This window comes from Nannospalax galili, unplaced genomic scaffold (assembly GCF_000622305.1).
Source record: "Nannospalax galili isolate Female #2095 unplaced genomic scaffold, S.galili_v1.0 scaffold304, whole genome shotgun sequence".
NCBI lineage: Eukaryota > Metazoa > Chordata > Mammalia > Rodentia > Spalacidae > Nannospalax > Nannospalax galili.
The window spans coordinates 1,374,326-1,396,574 of record NW_008352325.1 but is presented as its reverse complement, the minus strand read 5'-3'; the positions used below and the strand labels follow the sequence as shown (position 1 = coordinate 1,396,574).

General features: G+C 37.6%; 1 protein-coding gene across 3 annotated transcripts in view; it reads right to left on the bottom strand.

Moving 5' to 3' along the window:
• Positions 1-22,249, bottom strand: part of Zpbp (zona pellucida binding protein) — a 102,335-nt gene that overhangs the window by 18,975 nt on the left and 61,111 nt on the right. For all 3 annotated transcript variants that reach the window (XM_029554167.1, XM_029554165.1, XM_029554166.1), the window contains one exon: positions 22,012-22,088. In XM_029554167.1, the coding sequence (XP_029410027.1) occupies positions 22,012-22,088 (77 nt within the window). The remainder of the gene's footprint in view (positions 1-22,011; positions 22,089-22,249) is intronic.

Below are 22,249 nucleotides of genomic sequence, written 5' to 3'. Positions count from 1 at the left end.
CCCATAACTTCCTTGGGCTCTGAATCTAAGCTCTGCCAGAACATCTGCATATTCCCTGGGGCTTTCACAGTCTCTGAGTGCAGTCCCACTCCCACACCTCCCAGTCTTCTCTTTTCTGTCAGTAATTTTATGAACCACCAGATCAGAGAGGTTTCCCAAACCTGTCATGGTAAGTTTCCTTTCCCATACACCCCTGTGCTCTACCATCACTACCTGAGCTCTTCCAGGACCCTTGCATGCCACTGGAAGCATTCCCTACCCTACCCAGAGAAGCTTCCTTTCCACACCTAGCTGAGGTCTGACATTTCAGCTCCAACAGGACTCTTGTGTACACCTGGATGTTTTCCAAGACCTTCTGATATGTATTCCCTTCCCTACACTTCCCTTTGCTACCCCTCTAATTCTGGTCTGCTCAAGAAACCTTGTGTACCCACAGATTTGGGAGCCTTTTCAGATTTACTGTGGAGAATTCCCTTTCATATACCTCCCTGTGCTTTGCCATCACCATGTCATCTCTGTCAGGACACTTGGGTGCCCCTTGGACCTTTCCCTGATTTGCCTTGTTCTCTTGTGGCCCAAGATCTGTGAGCTCTCCCAGTTTGACCTATCAGTCAATCTGTTCACCTACAACCACCCAGCTTACTCTGCTGTTCCAGGACCAGGAGGAGTCAACCCTCAAATTTCAACTCAAAAGTTGCATCTATCCCTAGCTTCATTGAGACCCCTTCTCACAGCCCATTTGCACATTAATATAAAGTGGGCCCAAAATTGAACACCAAAAACTATGCAGCTGGGATATAACCTGAGAAGTTTAAAAAATAGCAAACAAAGATACATAAAACCAATCAATAAATATGAGACCACCTACCCATAAGAAACACCATTAACTATACAAGTACAAATGACAAGGTCTCATTAAAAAAATAGAACCAAAAAATATAGTAAGAATACTCAGTATGTGTACTAAATAAATTTATACCCATATGATAATGTTTCCTGAAAATGGCAACCTAGCAGATGCACAAGACAGTGATTTCAAAGTAGCAATTAAAATATGTTCCAAGAAAAGAGGAGATGAATAAAAGAATGAAAGAAGAATGAAAACATAAACAGTTGAATGAAACAACTAAATCAATTCAAAGCATTATATTAGAATTCAATAAAGAGATAGAATCTCTAAAGAAAATCAAAACAGAAACACAACTTGAAATGAGTAACTTGGAAACACAAACAAAAAGCTTAGAGAAAAGAAGCAAAAAAGAAGTGGAGGAAAAGGAACAAGGCATATCAGACCTTGAAGACAAGCTTGGGTAAATGACCACAAAATCAAAGAAAATGTCAAATCTAAAATAAGCCAGAAAATGAATATGCAAGACTTCTGGGACACTGTAAAAAGATCAAGCTACAAATCATAGGCAGAGAGGAAAGGAAAAGAAACCCAGGTCAAAGACACAGAAAATATTTTAAATAAAATCATAGAAAAAAGTCCCAATATCTGGGGAGATAGTGATCAAGATACTAGAGGCATCCAGAATACCAAGAAGACAGGGCCAAAAAAGAAACTTCTCATGGCATATAATAGTTAAAGCACTAAACATACAAAACAAAGAAAAGATAACGAAAGCTGCAAGAAAGAAACATCAAATCACAGATGAAGGCAGGTTCATCAGAATAATAGCTGACTTTTCAATGGAGAATATAAAAGCCAGAATGGCTTGGACCAATGTCATACAAGTCAAGAAAAAACAAAGATTACTATAACCAGAAAAATTATTAGTTGTAATTGGAGAGAGAAAGAAGTTTCCACGATAAAAAAGATTTTATATTTTTTTTATGTCCACAAAACCAGCTTGTATTAGTCAAGGTTCTCCAAAGAAACAGAACTGGTAGAATGAATATATATGCATAGGGATTTATCAGCTTAGCTCACAGGACAGAGTACAAGTAGTCCAACAATGGCTGCACCACACTGGAGAGGCTGAGACTCCATAGTTGCTCAGTCCATAAGGCTGGATGTCTCAGTAGTCCCAATCAGGTGTTGAAGGTCTGATGAATTCCAAAAGATCAGCCAGTCTTCAGTCTACAGCAGCAAGACGAACTCACTAGTGAGAGAGAAGGCAAGCAGCAAAAAGCAAAGCTGTCTCCTCTGCCATGGCCTTTTATACAAGCTGCCATCAGAAGGTAACACCCACATTTAGGGTGTGTCTTCCAGCTTCAGATGATCCAATCAACAAGATCACTCTCATTCAGTAAATTCCAGATCCAGTCAAGATGACACCCAGGATTAGCCATCACAAGCTCACCCCTTGTCAACTTGACACCCAACATCATCTCTCTATGTCATGCTTAATTTTCAAATGAAAACAATGTTGAGGTCATAATTTCATCTAACATGATATGACTATCCCATCATACAATAACCAATGCACTATATATCTTAGAGTAGGTGATAAGGTCTTCGAGGAATGCTTACTCCTTTAGTATCTCATAACCCAATATGATCATATTGGTTCACAACACTTAACCATTTAACACTTATCTCAATTACACATTCAAAAAAGAATAACACAAGTATCTGCTTAACTTATGTGTATACATGCACAAGCCTATTCTTAACCAAATAGGACAATAATACTCATGTCAATTACAATCCACATTTCTGCAACTGGTCACATGGCCTAAGTTGGTATTCATAACCACCTTCCTCTACTACCTATTCTATATTTCCTCCACCAACAGCAAGTAATTCTGCAGGTCTTGGCTCTTTTCCTGAAGGAGTGACCCATCCTTTCAACCCTGAAGGGTCTGGGGCATTTGTTGTCCTGTCTGTATTGGGTTGTTGCAGTTTCCCATTGACCTTAATCACAGGACATGGTGACACCAAAAGTTACCCTAAGGAATCTCCTGCCTTCCAGACATAATCTTCATTACCTCCATTGTGGAGAACCAGTCCAATTTCCCCCTGGTAGTCTGGGTCAATCACCCCTCTTAATACTGTTATTCCTTTCTTAGCCTGCTGACTTAAGGGCATCAGAAACCCAAAGTGGCCAGGAAGAAGTCTTAGCTTCCAGTTCAATGGAATGTTGAGGAGGCAGAAGCACTCCCTCCTCTGGAACCAAAACTTCTATGCCAGCAGAATGCAAAGTCGAGGATACAAGAAGCAAAAATTTTCCTAGTGGCTCACTAGGGTTGATAGTGAGTGGAATCATTCCCACTTCCACCCCTTGATTCCTAGACCCGTGAATCCTGGCTATAGGAGAAACTGTAGATACTGATTCAAAGCATATACTGCCTTCTGGAGGACTCTGCCCCAGCCCTCCAGGCTATTGCCATCTAACTGGCACTGTAACTGTGTCTTTAAGAGGTAATTCTATCATTCTATCAAGCTAGCTGCTTCACAACTCTACAGAGAACACTGGATGGACTACTTTGGTCTGAAGAGAAGATTAAAGACTCTTATGAAGACATAAAGAATCAACCCAGAACAGTCAACCAAAGGAGTGTTTAAGAAAACAGCACATAATAGGAATTAATAAATATTTGTTAATAATGATTCTCAATATTAATGGTCTCATATATCCAATAAAAAGACACAGAATAACTGTATTAGAAAACAGGATCCATCAAGTTGTTGCTTCCAAGAAACACATCTCACCAACAATGATTGACACTACTTTAGGGTAAAGGATGGAAAAAGATATTCCAAGAAAACAGAACAAAGAAATAAATGAGCGTAACTAATCTAGTATCTCATAGTCATTAAATCAGAACTAGTCAGAAAAGACAGGGATAGTCTCCTCATACTCAATAGGGAAAAAATGCACCAGGAAGGTATTATAATCCTAAGCATACATGCACCACACGGCAACCCAGTTTCATAAACGAAACATTATTAGATCTAAAATTATACTTTGACTCCAACACAATGATACTGGGTGGCTTCAATACCCCAGTGTTACCAATAGACATGTCAACCAAACAAAAACTAAACAGAGAAATCCTAAAGTTAAATGTCACCATAAATCAAATGGAACTAACAGACATCTATAGAACATTCCACCCAAACACCAAAGAATACACTTTTTCTCAGCACCACATGGAACTTTCTCTAAAACTCCAACATATGAGGACACAAAGCAAGTCTCCACAAATTTAGGAAAATTGAAGTATCATCCTGTATTCTGTCTGACCACAAAGGTATAAAGCTAAATATCAACAGCAATAAAAATGGGAAAAGTACAAAACTCATGGAAAATAAACAATACACTCCTGAACTTTGCATGACAGAAGAAACCAAGAAGTAAATGTAAAAAATTCCTAGAAATGAATGAAAATGAAAATACAAAATTTCAAAATCTATGGGACACAAAGATGGCAGTCCTAAGAGGAAAATTTATAGCACTAAGCATCTACACCAGAAAATTAGAAATATCTCACACAAATAAACTAATGATGTACCTGAAGGCCTTGGAAAACCAAGAGCAAACAATGCCTAAAAAGAGTAGACAGGAAGAGGTAAATAAAGTCAAGGCTGAAATTAATGAACTAGAAATGAAGAAAATAATGCAAAGATAATGAAAGAAATAATTGATTCTTTGAAAGATTAACAAGGTTGACAAAACTTTAGCCAAATTAACCAAAAGAATAAGAGAAAGGACACAGATTAACAAACTGAGGGATGGAAAGGGAAGGACTACAACACAACAGATCCTGAGAAATTGAGAAAATCATAAGGACCTAATGAAATTCAAAAAGCTTCTATACTACAAATGCACCATCATTCAAGTGAAGAGGCAACCTACAGAATGGGAAAAAAAATTACCAGCTGTACATCTGACAGAGGGTTAGTATCTAAAAAATTCAAAAAACTAAACAATAAAATTAAAAACTGGGGGTCTGGAGAGATGGCTCAGTGGTTAAGAACACTGGCTGCTCTTTCAGAAGACCCAGGTTCAATTCCCGGCACCCATATGGTGGCTAATAACTGACTATAACTCCAATTCCAGGGGAATCTGACACACTCTTCTTACCTCTGTTGGCAGTGCACCTCACAGGTACACTAACATTTATGGAGGCAATACACTCATACACATAAAATAAAAAAAATTAAAAACTAGTATCAGGAACTAAAACAAGAGTTCTTAAATGATAAAACAGAAATGACTGAGAAATACTTTTATAAGTGTTCAAAATCTTTAGCCATCAAAAAATGCAAGTTAAAACTACTTTAACATTTCACCTTACCCAACTTGGAATGGCTCATATCCAAAAACAAGCAACAATAAATGTTGGTGAGGATGTGGAGAAAGGGAAACTCTTATCCACTGCTAGTGGGAGTATAAACTGGTACAGGCAGTATGGAACTCAGTGTAGAGATTCCTCAAAAAGCTAGAAATTGGTCTACCATATGACCCAGCCATATCTCCCTTGGGCATATACCCAAAAGACACTATACCCTCCTACAGAAATACCAGATCATTCAGGGAAGGAACTCAAGGCAGGAACCTGGAGGCAAGAACTGAAGCACAGACTATAGAGGAATCCTGCTTATTGGCTTGCTTCTCTGGCCTGTGGTCAGCCTGCTTTCTAATACATCCAAGGACCACCTGCCAGGGGTGGCATCACCCATAGTGGCAGAGCCTTCCCACATCAATCAATAATCAAGAAAATGCAACACAGACATGACCACAGGCTGTCCAACAGAGAAAATTCCTCATTTGAGGTTTCCTCTACCAAAGGTGTGTCAAGTTGGCAACCAGCAGCTTATTAGTGATATCAGGTCCATGAACCTGAGACTAGAAAGCTCATAGGTCATGAGAGAACCTAAAGCTATTATTCTACTAAATAGACACAGTATTAAACTGACTCCTAATGCTGTTATACCCTAGATTAATGCATCTCTCAACTCTCAGCAGAAAAACTTGCTTATTCAGCAGATGGTAATTAATACAGAGAACCACACTGAACATACAGAGAATAAGAGACTACAGATTGCTTATCCCTATAAAGGACACCTATACCAAACTTCTGCCTCCCAAGACTCAGAGATCATTGTGGAAGAGGTGAGTGGAAAGACTGTAAGAGCCAGGGGTGGTGGATGACAAGGAAACACAATCTTCCAGGTATCTGGTCATTTACTCACATGAACTCACAGCAATGATGACAGCATCCTCAAAACCAATTTGTAAGCTCAAGTGAAAAAAAAATCCCAGAATAGATGTGGTAAAGTAGGTAAGAAACTCTATCCCTACCTGAGGAACTACTGGCATCCGATGACTGCTGGGAAGAGGAGAGTCAGTCTCTTTTAAGGGTGAGAGTCTTGGTAAGTTGGCTAGGCTTCAGTGAATGAACCTATATCAAAAGGCATTTAGGGACAAACCCTGACTCTATAAGCATGCATATATATGCAAAAAACTTAATGGGACTTAGTAAGGGTGGTGCAGATATGGGAGAAGATCTAAATATGATCAAAATATACTGTATGAAATTCACAATAAATTCATTTAAAAAGGAGAAAAAATATTGAACACATATAACATAAAGAACAGAAAACCAGAGTAAATATATGTAACACAACGATCAAAAATAATCCATAAAGCAGTAAACATGGTATCTAATAATACAGGAACCACCAAAATTTTGAAAGAAAGTTTCTTTAGGCACAGTAAGTGAAAACAAGGCAGAATGAACAAACAGATGAGATACAGGAAAGAAATAGCAAGACAGCAGACAGAAACCCTCAAAAGCAAACCTAATTAACTGTAACTGAACACTGTCAATTGAATTTAAAAGCACAGTCAAGGCCTGGAGAGATGGCTCACTGGTTAAGAGTGTGCACTGCCCTTGCAAGAGACACAGTTCGGTTCCCAGAACCCATATCAGGCAGCTCACAACAGCAGTAATGCCAGCTCCAGGGAATTCAAGGCTTCTGGCCTCCACAGGAACTGTACTCACTTGCACATACCTAGAGACATACAGACACATATACATGTAATTTAAAATAATAAAAACAAACTTTAAAAATAATGTCTAGCTATATTCTATGAACATGGAATGTATTTTATATATCATCAAATATAAACTAAATTTTAAAATATTTACATTACTATTAAACACAAAAAGGTATAAAGTTAAGCAAACTATGTGTAAGATCTACACAAATTAAAAAAACTAAAGTATAATTCAGGAAAAATTAAAGAGGCTATAAATGGGAATAATGTCACAAATTCACAGATGGGAAGAACAAATGCGCTAAAACTCCCAATTCTGACCAAACATATTTACAGACTATACATACTGCCAATCTAATTTCAACCCTACCTTTTGTAGAGTTACTGATTTTTCTATTTATTCAGAAATGAAAATTAACCAAATTAGACTAAGCAATTTTGAATAAGAATAGTGTTGGAGAACTGGCAGCACCTCATTGATTTGGTATAAAGCTACAGTAATCAAAACAGCTGCAGTTCTGGAGTAAACAGGGATCAATGGAACAGAACTGAGTTCAGAAATAGACCAGTATGATCAGATTATTACCAAAAATGTAAAGACTAAGTCAATAAAAAATAGCAATTATAAAATATTTGTTCAATAAAAAAACAATTATACTGGGAAAACTGGAAATTCGCAAGTGGAAAACTAACTTCAACTCCTCTTTACATCATATATAAATTACACTGACACATCTGTAGTTCACAAAATAAACTTATAGGCTGTAATTTGGAACCATGGTCACACTGCCACACTTCATGTACTGTGAGTGAATTCCTTTGTCAGAAGCACTACTGTTAGCCAGGTGAGGTGGTACATGCCTGTAATTACAGCACTGGGGGGGGGGCAAGAATAGAGGATCCATTGCTGTGAGTTTCAGGCTGGCTTGGGCTACATAATGAATTTCAGAACAGCCTGAACTACAGAATGAGACCCTGTCTCAAAACAAAACAACAAAAACCAGAAGCAATTCTGTGTGGAATACCATAGAACTAAAGAATTCAGTAGGCCCACGGAGAGTAATTCTGTTATATGAATTGCTCAGAGAGATGGTAAACCCGTATTTGAAGTAAGCACTTACTCCAGTAATAACAAAAAGCTCCTCCTTCTAGGAAGAAGTGATCTATACAATCACCACCAGGTAGGTTATAGAACAGAGCTCAACATGGAGTTCAGTGCTGGTTTCTCCTACAGGCAGACTGGGTACTCAGAAGTGGCTGCAGACAAGTCTGCCTTGGTAACTGGAAGCCCATGTTGCTGATAACAAACAAAACTTCCATCCTGGCCACAATACCTTGTTCATAGGCCTACTAGGCAATGGCCGGGGTAGCTGAGGAAAAAGACTGACTGGTAGCCACAAAATTGGTCATCTTACCCATGTGATTATTAAAATCTTTTTTTGCTTTTTCACAAGGAGTCACATGAGACAATAGCTCCAACACTTATCTCTTTTCCAACCTTTCATCAATTTTTAAATCATATTTCTCCTAATGACTGAGTTGAGACTATCTGCACACTGGCTATTTAAGCGCCAAGCAATATAAACAGGCCATAGTATCACACCCAAATGAGGACTATGCTATCTCCAATATCCAAATTAGTCCATTAAGCATTGTACCTCATTTTTAGTTGGAGAAAAAGCTATACAGCTTAATATACCACATTACCACAAGAACCCTGAAAGTTTCATTGATACAAAATATCCATGAATTTCAATATTATTTCCTAGTCTGTGATATAAAAAATGCCTGACAAATAAATCTAGAGTATTTGCTATTTTTCCACTCACTAATTCTTATTAGCATAATGCTAGCAGTACAGTAGACTATGTGATATCTTGTGGAAGGGAAAGGCAACCAATATCCCTGTAAACTAAATTAGTACATAGGCCTAGAGGGGACATGTATCTGGTTGGCCATTACCAGCTGTTGTGGTTTGAACATAAAATGTCCTCTGTAAGGCTCATGGATTTGAACCCTTGGTCCCCACCTGGTGGTACTGTTTTGAAAGGTTGTGAAACCTTTAGGTGGTAGAGTCTTGCCAGAGAAGATGGATCACTGTGGATGGGCTTGAGGTTTCATAGCCTTGCATCAGTTCCTATTCACCCTCTGCTTCTTGACTGAATATGCAGTGTAACCTGGACCCCCTCACTCCTGTCACCTTCCCCGCTATGATGAATGTATCCCCTAGAACTGAAAGTCAGACTAAACACTCTTCCTTGAATTGTCTGTCAGGTACTTGATGACAGCAATGCAAAATGTAACAGTACCTTGGCTGAAAGCCAGCTTCTACTGGTGGGCTCTATGACAAGGATAGAGAAAATGGCAATTGCCAAATCACTATCTGCATACAAGTATCTGATGGTGTTTTAATTTGTACACACAATGAAACTAATCTTGACGGCAGGAGCCCTTGGAGTCACTATCACCACTTGGCTAAGGCTGTAATAATCCCAGCATGCTTCTAGATCAAGCAGAAAATAAATGGGGATGCAGGAGAAGTACCGTCCCTTCATCTTTCAAGTCTTGAGAATAGATTTGATCTCTAAAATCCTCCCAAGAATGTATTATCCTTTGATTTACAATTTTCCTGAGATAGGGGCAGTTTTAGTGACTTCAGTTGGCTTTTTAAAGTATACTCTCGAGTTCAAGGAGCCAAAGTGGAATTTCTGCCAGTTGTTAGGCATGTCTATATGACTATACATTGTGTAACTGGGTTTGGATCCCCATCATCAATGTAGAAGTCCATATATGGCAACATGAACCTATAGCGTTAATGCCAGGGGGACAGAGACAAGCGGATCATGGGGACCCTCTGGCCAGGTAATCCAGTGGAAATGAAAAGTTCCAGCTCAGCGAGAGTCTCTGTATCAGGAAAAAATGAGGTAGAGAGCAATAGAGGAAAGCACCCAGTGTTGACCTTTGTTTTGTCATGCTTACAGTATGCACACACCCACAGAGATTCACATAGACCCTCCCCCGACACACATACAAACATGTTTTCTAAATTTTGTATAGGAGAAAAAGATATCTAGCAAGAACAGGGGTCAGTGAGATTCTCCAAGCGGTAAAGGCACTTGCCATTCAAGCCTAGTGACTTCAGCTTGTGCCCCAGAAACCACACAAAAGGGAAAGGACAGAATCAAAATTATCCACAAAATTATCTTTGACCTCCACATGTCATGACACAAGCACACACACAAATAAAAAACCCACCCCCACACATACGTACACACACACACACACACACACACACACACAAATAAACACAATTTTAAGGAAAAACTGATCTACAGTTATATATATATATACATATATATATGAAAAAATTTAATTTTATTTATTTATTTTTAATTTTATGTGTATGTGTGTATGGAGAGATGGCTCAGTGGTTAAGAACACTGGTTATTCCCACATGGCAGCTAACGACTGTCCATAACTCCAGTCCCAGGGGATCCAACAGCCTCTTCTTACCTACTCAGGCATTGTATGACATGGGTGCACTTACCTACATGCAGAAAAATGTATTTTTGGTAAAGAAGATTAAAGGGGGGTGGAGCTGGAGAGATGGCTGAGCGGTTAAGAACACTGACTGTTTTTGCAGAAGACCCGGATTGAATTCCCAGCACTCACATGGCAGCTAACAACTGTCTGTAACTTCAGTTCCTGGGGATCCAACAGCCTCTTTTCTGTCCTCCGTGGGCATTGTATAACATGGGTGCACTTACATACATGCAGGCATAATACTCATCACACATAAAAATAATAAATAAAGTATTTTTTAAAAAAAGATTAAAAGGAAAAAGAAATGTTTTTAGACAAAGAAAGATTTCAGATAACAGTTTTGTTCTAAAGTAAAGGATAATTCCAAAATGGAAACAGAAATGAGGACAACTAGAAAGCATAAGCATATCAGCAAATGGTTAAGTCACAAAAAAAGATTTAAGGAAGACAAAACTTTAAAAATGATGGTACACAATGATTCTGTTTACTATAAACACAGGTTATAATTTTTCTCCAAAGGTCAAATTTTGCTATGTGTTTATTTCTTCAGTCTGTTCTATACATTAGGAGGAACCTGCAAACACGGGCAGTGGGTAATAGAAATTCCAGGTTAACTTTTAAATTTGGCTTTTCAACAAAAGCAACAGAATAAATACATTCCAAAGGAGAAGGGGATAAGATTACAGGAAAAAGAATAAACTCAATTAATACCTTAGTCCTGGGAAATAACACATTTTGCCAGGCAGAAAAGAACCTGTCCCCTTAGAGAAGCCCCAGGCAGAAGACTCTAAAGGCCATTAATGCTTGCCCTAGCTGTGGGAAACCAGGGTAATGGAAAAGAACTGTCCCCAGATGAGTTCCAAGAAAATATAGCTTTTCCTCCAACTTCAAAGAGGGAAACTAATATAAGGAGGATGTCCCACCCTTGGGGGATAGGATTTTGGCACCTTTCAGGGCTGTCTTTGAAGAGAAACTACCTAAGGCTTTCTAATGAAAGCCCTACTCAAGTGACTATAGATAAGGACTGAGGCACACCTCAGGTCATTATTGCCATTCCCTAAAGTTAATTTTTATTTTTCTATATGGGGGTTTTGTTTTCTGCTTTCATTGATAACCTAAGATCCCTTCCTAAACATACTGTGCAGTAATATAAAGGAAACCCCCAGAGTCAGCAAAGTTATTATTGTCAGCCTCAGCCTTGAGAATTCTCCTCTCTATAGCCTAATAACAAGGCATTATACTGGGAGTCCTAACCTAAAATGCCAGCTAGGTTTTAACTAAAATAACTAGGATGGATAGCTAGGACACTTACACACTGTAACAGCTAAAACAATGTGGTTGATTAGGCTACATAAATATTTTATGCTTCTTTCCAAGAATTACATATATGCCCATCATAAAGAGAAGCACAGAAGAATGGGCCTCCCAGCAAGGAAACAGAATGACTAAAAATGGCTAGTGAATTCAAAAGGAGTAAAGATTCTGTTGCCCCAAACAGAATAAAATAAAATATTGAGGGGTTGGAAAGATGGCTCAGCAGTTAAGAGCACTTACAACTCTTGCAGAGGATCCATGTTTGGTCACAGCATACACAGGGCAGCTAACAACTGTTCATAACTCCAGCTCCAGTGAATTTGATGCCCTTTTCTGGTCTCTGCAGACATTGCATGACACAAGTATACTTACATACATGCAGGCAAAACACTCATACACATAAGTTAAAAATAAAATACCGAAAGATTCATGGCACATTGATTGTTCTAATCACTTGTGCATTTCATATAGAGAGAAAGGCCCATGAGGTCCACTATCCAAAAAGTCATCAGGACTTGTCTATTGTCTCTGTAATAATTCAAGAGGTGAAACTAAGTCACCATCTTTCTTTAACCTAGTACAAGGAACAGGTATATTTTGAAGAAAGAATCAACAATTAGATTTTACTCAAACACTTCTCTGTTGAGGATATAAAGATACTGTATTTGCTGACATCTTCTCAAAGTAGTCAAATTCTACCATACTCAGACTAGAAGAACCCAAAGATTTATTCTCTAGAATAAAATCTTTCCCTTCTGAGTCTCCATAGCCTCAAGAGCATCTGTTTAAATACTTAAAATTTCTCTTCAAACAAGTGAAAAGGACATCTTAACTTCTTAAATGCAAAGGTAAATCTGATATATGAACGATCAATCGTTGTAACCTTATCCTATTTTTGCTTGCATTATTGTTTTACTTTTAGACATTACTGGCATATACACTCAACAATTATAAGCTCACATTATTTCCCTTTTAATCACTTCCACAATTGGATTTTTGGAATTCTTTTGTGTTTTGCTATAGTCTCAATATATAACCACTAGTATGTATGTTTACAGACCAAGGGCGCTCATTCCTACATTCAAAAGTTAAGATGATGAGGACAGTAGCCCTACTAGACCTGATGGCCCTGACATCCCAACAACAGCCCAAAGAGAACCTATGCCATTATTAAAGTAGGATGCTGTATATGTATTAGTTAATGTATTTCTCAGGTATCCAAGATTTGCACCCCAAATAAAATCTCTGGGAGATTCTGCCTTAAGCTTTAATGACTTATGAATATCATGATTATCACATACCTCATGGTAAAAAAGGCTCTGCTATTTTGGGGGCTAATCTTGGAATCAGGCATAATAATCTGCCACATGCTTTATTGTTTACATGGTTTCAATGCCTGAGTAATGATATCCTTTCTTCCAGATTCCCATCAAATGATGATTCCCTCAACCTCCAGATTTAGACCTCCTAATATTGTACTTAGATTAGCAGTGAAGAAGTTATAGAAAACGCATCTTCACTTATAATCATACCTAAAGTTTAAAGGATCAAAGTTTCACAGGGGGAAATTGAGGCAGGAATTTTAAAATGGGAAAAATAAAGGCAATATGAGAGGGGAAGAGTACCCCTCAGCAGAGACTGTCTGAAGTCTCTCGCCAGCTGAGAGCCAAGGATTCTGCACAATGAGCATTTATGATAAGGTGGCCTGCATAGAGACAGTATTTCTTCTATATAAAGATTTCAAATAAGAATGTTAAAATAGTTATGAACCAGCCGGGTGTGGTGGCGCACGCCTTTAATCCCAGCACTAGGGAAGCAGAGGCAGGCTGATCTCTATTAGTTCACAGCCAGCCTGGTCTACATAGTGAGTTCCAGGATAGCTGGGGCTCAAAAAGACTTAAAAAAAATAGCTATGAACCATGCTTACTCCCTAAGCATACATGTCCTTTGTATGGTCTCACACTTTTCTAATCTATAAACCCAAAACATTCAAATAATCCCACATACAAAACTAAACTTCATTTATAGTAGAAACACCTTAATTTCCTTTGCAACCCTTGTGACCTGTTATAATCCTGGCATAGTATTCCAGAAACTTCCAGAAACTACCCTGTAATCTCATTAGCAAAAAATAAAAAAGATTACTTTTTGAGACGTACTTCAGAAGTCACTAAGAGCTTACATAGGTGACTGCAAAGCCACTAAAGCAAGTCAATGAGGCATGATCCATGTCTTCGTGTGTACTCTCCTTTTCTTAAGCATCTCTCATATTATCTACCATACTTAAAGCCATATTTAAATGTCTTTTTAATAAGCTACAACTCTGTTTCAAAGTGACTTGTCCAGAAATTCTTTTCTGTGGTGAAGTCAACAATCCTGCCTCACTTTAGGTGATGTCTCTGAAAAGAACTCCTTCAGTGGCTACAGACAACAGTGAGGAGCAGGTCTCCAGCTCCTTTCTCACTGTCACTGACCAGCTAGCATACACAGATTTATCACGATAATGTATCATACAACTGGATTTTCAATGTGAAAATCCAAAGATTTCAGGAACTAATAAATGGCCATGATGGGGTGGCTTCCTGGGATAGGAGGTAGAACACTGTGATATGAAGGGGGAAAGGGGAACATTATAGTAGGAAGGGTTAAGTGGGCTGGCGAATGGGACAATAGGGCAGAGGAGGGAGAATGGGGAAGGACAAATAACACTAAAGGTCTTTAGAAAAAGTCAAATGGAAACCTACCACTACAGAAACTTCTTAAAGTATATACATATACAGTGTGAAAGAGATTAAAAGGCGTTACCTTATAACAGGGGGACACTACCCCTTCTAGACATTATATGCTAATGGAAAAAAACCTCAATGCCAAGAATGGACTCTCTCTCTATAAACCATTGACCAGGGGTTCCAAACAATATTGGCCATTGTCCCTGCCTTCAGTTATCCACCAGAACTGGATGGTAAGACCCTATTGGTGAATATACCATGTACATGAGCTGTAGAACAAACAAGGAGAAATCAAGCTGGTGCTGACTTTAGAGCCTTATCTCTACTAAGCTAGCATCCACAGTGGTGGAAGGTGCTATGCATACTACCAAAAGGAAAAAAATAATCTGAACCCTACCCTGCTGCGAATCCTGTGAACTACAATAATAGCTGGTCTGGCTGGATATGCCCTACCCTGCTGTGAATCCTGTGAACTACAATAACAGTGGGTCCAGCTGGATATGAACACGGATCCGACAGTGTCATGAATATTTTGGGAGTAACCAACCAGTCTTTAATTACATTTAAGGTCTGTTTCCTATGATAAAACCCATACCTGACACTGATATCAAGCTTGGGAACCTGAGGCTAGACAGGTCATAAGACATAAAGAAGGACCTAATACTAGTTTTCTACAAAATAGTTATATTAAACTGGTTCCTAATGATTTATTATTACACCAATAGATTAATGCATCTCTCAGTTCTCACCAGAGAAGTTTCCTTATGCATCAGATGATGATTAACACAGAAACCCACAACTGGTCCATGTGTGGAAAACAAGAGGCTGCAGCATGCTTATCCCAGAGTAGGACACCTATACCAAAACTTTTGCCTCCAAAGGCTCAGGTATCATTGCAAAAGAGGAGGTGGTAAAGAATGTAAGAGCCAGAGTTGGTAGATGACCACAAGGAAACAGAGATTTCTAGACAGCTGGAAAGTTACTCGTATGAACTCACAGCAGTGGTTACAGCATGCACAAGTCCCATGCAAGCTCAAAAACCCCAGTATAAACAAGGAACTGTGTAACAAACCCCAACAAAACCCAAGTTAATTGTAGCAACTGATGGCTGCTGGGAGGAGGAGAGAAAGTGTCTTACAAGGATGGGACTCATGATAGGTTAGCCATGCTTCATGGATGGACCCACATTTGAAGGGCATTTGGGGCACAAATTAGACTTTATAGGTCTTATTATACATATATGACAGTGTCCATTAAACTGAGTAGGAGGGCAGTAAGGGGAGGTATAGATGGGGATCTAAACACCATCAAATTATATTGTATGAAAATTGGAAAAATTCAATAAAAAACTAAAAAAAAACCTGTTTATTCAATTAATGGTAGAAAAAATATTTTAAAATATTAACATGTTTCTATGATGAAACTATTAAGAATAACAGGAACTAACAGGAAATTAGCATAACAAAGGTCTTATAGAAGTGCAGCTAGCTGAATGTGGAAAGATTGAAGCACTTTCCTCCATAACGAAACCAAAGATCAGAATTCCTGAATTTGCCTCTTTTACTTAAAATAGTATTGGGTGTCATAAACACAACAAATATGGAAATAAAAGAGACAATTCAATTTGGAAAGAAAAAATGTAAAATCATCTCTGTTCATAGATGAAATAATCTTATAAGTAGTAAACTCAAAAGATTTCACACCTGCCTTAATTAATTGTGCTAGAATAAATGAATTCACCAGAGTTTGGGGACACAAAATTTATAAGAAATAAATCCTTTGCTTCACCATACATTAAAATTAAAATATCCCCCAAAGAAAGTAAAGTCCTAATTCACTGTTGGGCAGTCATCTTTTATTTCCTTGCTATTTCCTCTCCATTTTCATACTATTCTTCACAATTCTTCTCTTTTATTCCTTTTTTTAAAATTAAACACCAGTTCTTCTTCCTGTGTCAAAGCTATTGAGGAAAATACAGCCCCCTTACTAAATGGTGCAGGGGAAACAGAACATGTAGAATAAAACTGGCTCTCTCTATCACACCCTGTACAAAAATCAATTAAAAATTGAAGAAAGACCTCAATGTAAGATGAAAAAATCTGAAGCTACTAGGGGAAAACACTTCAAGATCAAGGCACATGCAAGTTTCTGAAAAGCATGGGTTTCAATCAGTCAGAAAACTGATAGGATTGTAAAATGGAATTTCATGAAGTTTAGAAGCTTCTGTAAAGCAAAGGAAACTATCAGAGTGGAGGTATGACCTAAAGAATGGGAGAAAATCTTTATCAACTACACATCTGACAGAGGACTGGTATCCAAAATTTTGATTTCTGAAAATTTTAAAACTATTTTATTTATTATTTTTATTTTATGTGTATGCATGTATTGCCTGCATGTAGTAAGTGTACCCGTGTCGTGCAATGGCCATGGAGGATAGAAGAGGATGTTGGATTCCTTGGAACTGGAGTTATGGACAGTTGTTAGCTGCCATGTGGGTGGGAGTGTTGGGATTCAAACCCGAGCTTTCTGCAAGAACAGCCAATGTTCTTAACTGCTGAGCCATCTCTCCAGTCCAGATATCTAAAAAATTTTAAATACTTGTTTTGGTCACTTTTCTATTGCTGTGATAAAATGCCCTGACAAAAGCAGCTTAAAAGAGAAAGAGTTTATTTTGTCTCACAGTACCAGTGGGATACAGATCATCATGGTAAAAAACACATGATGGCAGGGGCACGGGGCTGCCTGGTCATACTACATCTGTACTTAAAAAGGAGAATGTGAACAGGAAGGGGGACCAGGCTATAAAATCTCAAGGTCCACTCCCAGCAACCCATTTCCTCCAGTGAGACTCCACCTCCTAAAGGTTCCACAACCAGGCCAAACAGCATTATCAAGTGGGGAACAAGTGTTCAAACATGTGAGTCAATGAGGGAGGTTTCATATTCCAAACACAACAATACTCAAATGACAAATCATCCAATCAATAATTGGGCAAAGGAACAGACAATTCTCAAAAGATGAAAAACAAATGGCTAATAAATATATGAAAAATATGTTTCAACATCCTTAGCCAGCAAGTAAATACAAGCTGAAAGTGTATAAAGACTACCCTCCCATTAAAATAATCCCCAAGGTCCCTTTCTAGTTTTAGTTCCCTGGTGTCTATAGATTCTACAAGTTAAACACACAAATCTAAAGATTTTATACTAGGATCCACATGAGCACACATGTGGCATTTGACTTTCTGGGTCTAGGTTACCTCATTCAGTATCTTTTCCAGTTCCATTCATTTACCCGTACAGTTCATGATTTCATTTTTCTTACAAATGAATAAAATTCCACTGTATATATTTACATTTTCTTTATCCATTCATCAGTTGATGGACATCTAGGTTGTTTCCATTTCCTGCTATTGTGAACAGAGCAACAATAAACATGGATGAGCAGGTATCTCTGAAGGAAGATACAGAATCTTTTGGGAATATGCCCAGGAGTGTTAGAGCTGGGTCAAATGGTAGATCTATTTCTATCTTTTTGAAGACCATCATGTAGATTCCTTAGTGACTCCATCGGTTTGCATTCCCACCAACCAACAGTGAATGGGGGGTCCCCCCACATCTTCACTAGTATTTATTTGCTTACTTAATCTTAGCTAGTCTGACTGGGGTAAGATGAAATTCCAAAGCAGATTTAACTTGCATTTCCTTGATGGCTAAAGATGTTCGATATCTTAAAAAATATTCTAAGCCATTTGTGTTTCTTCTTTTGAGAATCCTCTGTTTAGATCCATTCTCAATTCTTAATTGTGTTGTTCGTTTTCTCATTTAGTTTTCTGAGTTCACTGTATATTATAGTCACTGATCCTCAGTCAAATATATAGCTGATAAAGATTTCTCATTCTGTAGGCTGACTCTTGAGTTCCTTTGCAGTATAAAAGCTTTTAAATTTCATGAGGTCCCACTTGTCAACTGTTGGTCTTCTTTTCTGTGTGACCAGGATCCTGTGCAAAAGGTCCTTAACTGAGCCTATATCCTCCAGTGTACTCCTACCCTTTCATCTAGAAGTTTCAGAGTCTAACACTAAGGTCTTTGATCCCATTTGGAATTCTTTTTTTTTTTTTTTTTTTTTTTTTTTTGTCAGGATGAGAAATAGGGATCTAGTTTCATTCTTCTACATGTAGATAACCAGTTTTCCCAGCATCATTTGTTAAAGATGCCGTCTTTCCTCCAATGTATATTTTCAGCATCTTTGTCAACAATCAAAAGGGTATAGGTACACAACTTGTATCTGGGGTCCTCAATTCCATTCCATTGATCAGTGTGCCTGTTTTGTTCCAGTACCATTTCTGTTATAAATTGAAATTAGGAATGGTGATATCTCCTGCAGTGTTCTTATGTTCAGGGTTATTTGGTTATTCAGGGTCTTTTAAACTTCTATATGAATTTTAAGATATTTTTTCAATTTCTGTAAAGAATCTCATTGGAATTTTGATGGGGATTGCATCAAATCTATACACTGCTTTTGGTAGGATGAAAATTTATATAATATTAATCATACCAATCCCTGCTCTTTGTTATCTTCTTTCAGACTGGATTTAAGATCCATTCATTAGGAGGAAATTCTTGCCTGGTATTGTAAATCTGGGCAAGAGCCCGTGACTGGAGAGCTCATAGGCCTAAGGGGGAGAATCTACTATCATTATTTTGCTAAATGGGCATGGTATCAAACTTTATAAAATTTTCTCATGCCCATAGATTAGTCCAACTCTCAGTCCTCCTCAGAGAAGTCTTTTCGTGCAGTAGATTACAGTTAATACAGCCTCACAACTGCTTAAAGTACAAAAAATAAGTGTATATGGCATGTTCAGCCATAAATGGGAAACTATATAACACAAAATTATCTCTCCAAGGCTCAGGGAACATCAGGTAGGAGGTGGTGGAGAGACTGTAAGAGCCAAGAGGACAGGGACTAAACAGTGACTTCTGGACACAACAAGACCACTGCACTCATGAACTAAACAGCAGCTGTGGTTGCCTGCACAACACCTGCATAAGATCAAGGCAGTCAACATTCCAGCATGGGTGGAGGAAAGCACATGAGCCCCCACCATGAGCTGAGGATCTATTTAGAGTTGATTGCTTCTGGGGAGGGGAAGTCAGTTTTCTTTAGGGGTGTGACCCCTGATGACAATGCTCCAGTGGGAGGCACTACACCAATGTGCATATGAGCAGCACTAATTAGACTCCATGGATTTAACAAAAAAGAAAAAGGACATGAAGTTGGGAGGGGTACATGAGGGGGTCTGTAAAGCGTTGGCAGTGAGTATAGGGTGATATAATCAAAATACATTGTATACATGTATGAAATTCTCAGAGAATAAAAATTTTTACATTGAAAAATCTACATAAAAAGGTACGTGGTGGCACATATCAGGAATCTCAGAACTCAGGAGGAGGGGACAGGAAGACTGCCATAAACTCAAGGCCAGCTTTTGACCACAGTGTGTTATTTCAAACAACCAACAAACAAATAACAAAAAAATTAAACTAGGATTTCATTCCATTTCACTCAAGTCAGAATGGTTACAATCAAGAAAACAAACGACACAAATACTGGTGAGGATAAGGGTAAAATGAAGTCTTTTACACTGCTGGTGGAAAGTAACTAGTACAGCCACTACAGAAACCAGTATGACAGTTCCTCAATAAACTAAAAATAGAACTACTCATGATCCATCTACATCGCTCCTAGAGATGTACCTCCAAATAAATCTAAGTCAGAATTACAAAAAGAAACTACACATACACATTTAGTGCAGCACTACTCAAGATAACTGAGATGTGGAACATGACTGTGCCCATCTATAGAAGAGTGGATAAAGAATGTGGTATATATAAATAATGGCACTGTTCACCTATAAGTAAGAATGAAATTATGCCATTTTCAGGAAAAAGGACAGAAATGGAGATCATCAGATTAGTTGAGATAAACCAGGCTGAGAAAGACAAATGTTTTCTCTCTCATATGGTGTGCGTGTGTGTATGTACATATCTATCTATATATTTTTTTTTTAAAATCAACCTGGAACTATTGGTGAAGATGGGATATAAAGAGAGGGGACAGAGGGGAACATGAAAGATAAAGGAAAGGATAATAAGGAGAAAAATAAGTACCACATGGCCTCTCTCATATACGGAACATAATTTTAAACACACACATAAATATATACATATACATATATACATACACCATGGCATATTAATATAAGGTGGTAATTACTGATTTATGTATCATCTTGAATGAACTTCTAGAAAAGCTTTTAAAATAATGTAACTTTAAAATGTCTGATGTTAGGGAAGAAACTGGGAGAGACAGAAGACATAGAATTGTGATTATAAAAGGCACCACAAAGACCCAGAAAGTATAGAACTGTGCTACATTATTACTACAGGAGTGAATATGTCATACTAGCTAAGTGAGGAAGTTGTATAGAACCTAAAACAGGAGTGGACACAAGTAAACTAGGTAAATCTAAACAAAAGCACTAGATTATATCAGTGTCAACATCCCTACCAGTGATACTGTGCTGTATGTTTGTATATTATAATAGACTTTAATCTAAAATTACTTCTATAATTTTCCACTAAAATGTTGAAATAATTGGTACATGAATTGCTGTTGTGGCAGTTTTAAAACGTGACTACAAACTCTGTAACACACATTGCATAAACAGGGAGTATATGAAACAGAAAAAAAATAGGACTCTAAAAAATATAAGGCAGATATGTTTTCATAAAAAATCATAAAACATTATTAGACAAAATTTAATCCACATTAATAATATGATCAAATAAATAAAGAATAGGCGATAACTTCTTCACTCTGATAAAAGACATCTATGAAAAAGTACAGCTACCATCAGACTTGATTGTGAAAGACTAAATGCTTTCAGTCTAGAGACAAAATAGTCTCCACTCTCATCGCATATATTCAAATTTGCACTGATTATAGTCATTCAAATGAAATCAGATAACAAATAAAAACATGAAAGATGTAACCCTATATGTACTCATAAGGCTGTGATGATTACATAAAAGTATTTATGAAATAACTATTATAAAAATTGAATTTAGCAAAGATGGTATAAGGCTAGTATACCGATGTCTATGAAAACTGAAATAACTAGAAAAACTCCAGCTACGATTTCTCTTAAATAATAATTATAAATTAGCCATACAAAAGAAGGCTATATAAATGAAAAATCATTCTTTATATAACCAATTATACAACAGCAAATTTCAAAGCATTTCTCAAATGTCAATATATTGATTTCTTATTTTGCTGAGGTGAAGCTTTACTTTTACTGTTGACATCTTCACTGTGGGGCCCTCAGTACTTTACAAAGAGCTAAGATGCATAAACACTGGGCATTTTCATCAACTTTTTACTTCTTTCTCCACCAGCATATAACATACCTTAGATAATCTTTTGGAAGTTTCACAATTATGGTCTGTACACGGCTTCCGTCCTTTGTCAGTGTCTATAGATGAAACTGAGAAAATATATTTTATCATTGGTCTGGCATACTGTATCAAAATATTTAAAATCTGAAAAGTGCAGCATCTTTTGTCTACTGTTTCTCTTCCATGAAAACATAAGCATTTTTCTAATGCTAAATATCTTCAGCAAAATCCTCAACCATTTTATTTATTT